Source organism: Athene cunicularia, assembly GCF_003259725.1.
Source record: "Athene cunicularia isolate RWA chromosome 3 unlocalized genomic scaffold, athCun1 chr3_part1, whole genome shotgun sequence".
Classification (NCBI taxonomy): Eukaryota; Metazoa; Chordata; class Aves; order Strigiformes; family Strigidae; genus Athene; species Athene cunicularia.
The window spans coordinates 5,834,582-5,839,713 of record NW_020799097.1 but is presented as its reverse complement, the minus strand read 5'-3'; the positions used below and the strand labels follow the sequence as shown (position 1 = coordinate 5,839,713).

Genomic DNA, 5,132 nt, shown 5'->3' with positions numbered 1-5,132 from the left:
ATAAGAGACAGCGCCTTGTGTGCATATGTGCATTTTTGTTACTAGGGCTTTTCCTCTTGCTGAACTCTGAAGGTATTCAATCAAGACACAAATCTTAAATGATAGGTAACAGCACAAACTTAATGTAGTTTTTTCGAGCCTAATATAGAACAGCTTATATATAAAGCATAATACAGAACAGAGCTTTGGCTGTCAAATCTAGTAATTGGTCTTTCTTTCTGGTCCAAGTGGTATATCCCCCAAACTTGCCTGAGACACGCATCATTTATTATCAGGAGTTCAACTTCAAACTGTCTTCGCTATATTTTTCACGAACTAGAATGTGACATGGATTTTTTTTTTTTAAAGAAATATAACTGCCATTTAGAGTAAAATGATTTTCCAGGTGTAGCTGTGCTCCAGCTGTGCCCACCTCTCTGAGAGATGCAGGTTAGAGGGGAGGTCAAAACCCTGGCAAAGGTGCAGAAATCTCAGGAGGCTGAATTCTGTCTCAGTGGCTCAGCATGGCTGAGGGTGGCTTTCCCCAGTTTCCCTGGGAAATGGATTATGTCTCAAATCTTTTGAAAGTGATCATGACAGGAGGAGAATTAGGTGTATGCAGCCTTTGTTCAGTCCTGCCCATCCGTCATCTCCAGAGGTAAAGTGTGTCCTGCCAGAGTACGGCGTGTACCTAGGGAGCCTTCAGACACACAGCAACAGCCCTGCTGAAGCACAGAGTGCCTCTGCACCCGCTTTAGGGCTGAAAAGGGTCCGTGCCTTTTATCCCTCTCCAAGTCAGAATTCAGCCTATTGCTTGGATGTATATAATTCGCCAGGGACAGGTTTAAGGCCTCCTTCAGCACCAGTTTACCATGTCAAAAGGTTCTGTTAAATTGTATGATAATGACATTTAGATCACAGTTACCCATATAAAATCAGTAGAGTATTATTGGTAACAAAGATACTGAAGGGATTTTCCATATACCTTTGAATAAAAACTTGGCCTTCCAAAGTTATTTATATGCCAAATCAGTTTAAAAGTCTGTCGCAACTAAAAATTAACCCAACAAAATATATTATTTGTAAGACCCTGTGAAATCATTCTATAGAAAAGCACTCCAAGATTTTCTACACTAAATATCTCAACAGGAAACAGCAGTCAGAAAAAAATGCATTCCTTAACATAAAGGGCTACGTTTCAATCCCACCTGTGAGCATTTCTAAACTGTCACCTCTCAGCCAGCCTAAGCTGAACACCTAAGCATCTAATTTGGAAGGGAAACTGGTTTTGTTCCCTAACTCTGTTCTACCAAACTGAAGCATTAATGAACTAACACTGATGAAGCCCCCTCGCGCTCAGTAAAAAATACATCACTTCATTGCAAGGAGCTGCATGGCCCTGCTCCTGCACTCAGGTTCCTAAGCTTTCAAAAAGTGATTTACATATTACAGGATTAAGAACAAAATAAATTTTTAAGGTTCTCCGTTTCAGTGATGCTTATGCCTCCACAGATACTTCACAAATATCCCTTCTCCGCTATGAAATCCTTTAATGCACTTTTTATCACCTTTCTTTATTGCCCTTAGTCATTTCAACTATCCACTTTTAGAAGCTAAAGACTAATTGTAGTTCTCTTTTATTAAATTCCCCAGACAAACAGTCATCTGGCACTGTTGCTTCAGTGTGTCTAAACTGTGCATTCTTTGTTATTCACACATGTGAGCTGAGCTGACACAGGAGGACAAGATGGACATATGCTGAAGCACAAGGCAAACCCCAGAAATTAGCCTGAAAGGAGGCTCGGCAGCTTGTGCATGTTGCATATTTTTTCAGTTAGATGCTAATGTGATTAAAGTATCAGGACACAACAAAATTAAGGTTATGATCCTTTGCTTATTGAAGACAGGAATTCTTTCTTCTCTCTCTGCACTGTGGATCGGGCTTGTAAAAGTGAGCTACTGCCTGAAAACCACACACAACCAACTTCTGTATTCACATAAAGCACCCCAGTTACTTATTCTTATGAATCCAGAAAAGGCCTTTAAGAAAAATTATACAAACAAAAACGTGAAGCTTCTGCAGGCAAGCAACATTAATATGTATAAAAATCAAGTTTCTTCATTGAGCCATGGGAAGCAAGAAAAAACGTGGGAGAGGAGGTGAAGTGGTAAGTTGATGATTCAGACTTCACAATCAACTTTAGAGATACAGAGATCAAAGAGCGAGCTGTTTAGAAAGATGTAAATCTAAAGTCAGGAACAGGTGTGGATTAGTTTCTCGCCACCGAAAAATGATTTCTTTATTACTTTATTTTTCCTGTTCTACTTCAAGACCTGCATCTACTGATATTTGTCTACGTAAGGAGCTTTCTCACTTCTGTTTGCAACTACTGCTCTTTTCCTGCTATTTTAAGAGAGTTCTAAAAATCTATCATTAATGATAACTCTTTCTCCTTCTCTGCCTCTCTCTCTCTCTCCCCCTCTCTGTTCTAAGTCTGGAAGACAAGTCTGGACCAATTTCTCCATCCTGCCTCTGGCAGCAGAATGCAGCATTTCAGATCCTCCACTGAGTCCCGGCTGCTTCAAAGGAAAAGCCCTACTTTCTTCCGTTAAGATCATAAGAAATATAGGGGGAGGGGGTCAGCTCTGTTTGGACATAATTACACTTCATCAAAAGAAGCTTTCTTCATCTTCCATGCGTGAAAAGTCTGCAAGCAGTTAAGTCTGTCTTTTTTCTTCCTTTTTTTTTTTTTTTTTTTTAAATATAAAAATTGCTATTTGGGAAACTAGCCAAAACTCAGAAAGCCAATATAGTAAAACAGTGCACACCCTTTGTTTTTCTTTGAAGTCTCTTAAATAAATATGTTGAGGGTTTGAAAAGTACACTATCGCTTTCCATAGATTCTACCCAGATTGATCAGAGAAAAAGTCTATTCCAAGTCTGCAAGATACAAATATAAATTAAACTACTGGAAACAAGTTTCAGGAGGTTTGTGTTTGTATGTGTCTGTAGCCATATCTACTGAAGCTTTAGGCCCTTTATTTCATTTCCTATGCTTTAATAAAAAGTATATATCATAGGTTTCAAATGAAATTCACAGATCAGAGGTAGTACATCACATCTGAGTTCTTTTTCAGCACTGCTGAAAGACTGATACAGTACTGAACTTTTACTGTAAGGCAGCAGTAGTGATGGAGCCAGAGAACTTTCAAACCTAATCCATCAGCAGAATAACAAAGCAGAGAGGTTTTTTTAAAGAAAGCAAGACAAATGGAAGAGAGACGTAACACCTTATTGAAAAGGGCAATGAACTCCATATTTATATTGCATTACTGTTGCAGTACTTCTTCTGTCTTTCAAGTTATTTTGTATTAGTGATACTTTTTAAGCCATAAAATGATAAAGAGAGTTGTTGGCCAGGTCACTAAAACAAAAAATAGCCACTGTAAGCCACACTTAAGGACACACTTTCACAAAGCAGTTGCAAGTGTGCTGACCAATTTGACTATCTAGGCCTCTGTTATACGTTTAATTTTTTTTTGGACAAATATTCTTTCCTTCTGTAATGTGAATTACAACTGCTTTCTAATGATATATTACTGTAAAATTAGCTTTATTGCTAATTTCCTAACACAGTTGTTCATCTTCTATTGCTCTGGTTTGCCCTGTGCAGAGCCAGTTTAAAAAAATGAGTAATTACTTCAAATGCATAAAGAAAAAAAATATGTAAGTTGAATCAACAACTGATACAACAAACCTGCAGAAAAACTGAAGTGCCAGCTTCCTTCAAGCTATGCTTTCAATCATTACCTGAAATTTGAAAGCGGCTACAAGAATCTTAAGGACGAATCCTTGCAAACTTGCAATGATTACAAAGGCTTTCTATGAGTGCAGTGCAGTTTTCAGATTATAGGAAGCTCCTAACCAGCTGGAAGACAATGACAGCACTCTACACCTTAAAAAAAAAAAAAATAGCTGAAAGTTACCCTGTCATTTAAAGTGAAGGTGAAATCCAGTTCAAGCCCAAGCTTACCAGCAATTCATAAAAAGTCAACCAGTTTACTCAAAAGAATAGTACAGCTTATTTTTGCAGGTCATATGCAGTTTGATTGTAAAGGGCAGGGAAGTCACTAGAAAGCTTTCCACCAATAGTTGCAAGCCTTTAAAGATGTAAGCCCTTAAAGAATAAAACTTGTAGCACATGTGATATGCAAAATCCCCTTAATTATAGGTCTTCTACAACAACTTCAGAAGCAGCCTTACTGCTAAAGGGAATTCTCCATCTCTCACTGCCGTGGCCTGAGATACACTCTCTGACTTCACGTAACCCAGATCACACATATCCCCACTTCCTTCAAACTCTGCTGTGTGATTAAAACAGGGAAGCAGGTATTCTCTGAATCATTTTTCAAGACCTGTGTCTCATAAAAACCTACAGAGATGTGAGGAGTCAGAAAAACAAGAGAAACTCTGAACTTGGTTTGCACAAGTGCTGAAGTTTGCAAATTAAACATGCATTCATCCCTCCAAATGAAAGGCCAACAATGATTTATTTACAGATTAATCAATATTTCATTGCAAAGTAAGTCTGATGTCTAGACACGTAAAATGCAGTGGCCTACCTCTTCCACTTCTGCCCACAAATCGTAAGTCATTAAATCTGGCCACTTGGTTCTTCATCACGGCGGAAGCATTTCGCAGCTCTGCAGAGTAGTTCTCATCGTTTCCAGCCATGACAGTGACCACCGTCCCATCAGGCACTTCTCCTAAGGCCACCACCTGTTAAAATGGGAAGACGACCACAACTTGTGAAGCAACACTTTGAGAACGCGTGTCTCCATCCCAGCGTTGCAGGCTGCCATGCTCATTACGAAGCTCTGTGGCAGCTTCTCCAGCCCGCTGTGGTGAAGAGTCATGTATTAGCTGAACACAGAACAAAGTGCCACATCAAACAAAGAAACATCTTGTATTGTCTCCCTTTCTCATAGCCTAATGGGGAGTTTCTTCTTTGTCAGATTTCTTCAGAAACATTCAACATCCTTATGTAGAGTGCATGGTTTAATGCTTCCTGAAGGCCAACTTTGTTCTTAGCAACCAGTGAGCAGCAAGAAAACATGAAGCACGGCTTGTATCCATAAATCATATGCAGGAA

General features: G+C 39.1%; 1 protein-coding gene across 1 annotated transcript in view; it reads right to left on the bottom strand.

Moving 5' to 3' along the window:
- RUNX2 (runt related transcription factor 2) overlaps nt 1-4,896 on the bottom strand; it is a 151,991-nt gene extending 147,095 nt beyond the window's left edge. The window contains exons 1-2 of the mRNA XM_026846423.1: nt 4,852-4,896; nt 4,603-4,759 (exon numbers count right to left, since the gene is read on the bottom strand). Of these exons, the coding sequence (XP_026702224.1) occupies nt 4,603-4,759; nt 4,852-4,896 (202 nt within the window). The remainder of the gene's footprint in view (nt 1-4,602; nt 4,760-4,851) is intronic.
- Between the last annotated feature and the right edge of the window lie 236 nt (nt 4,897-5,132).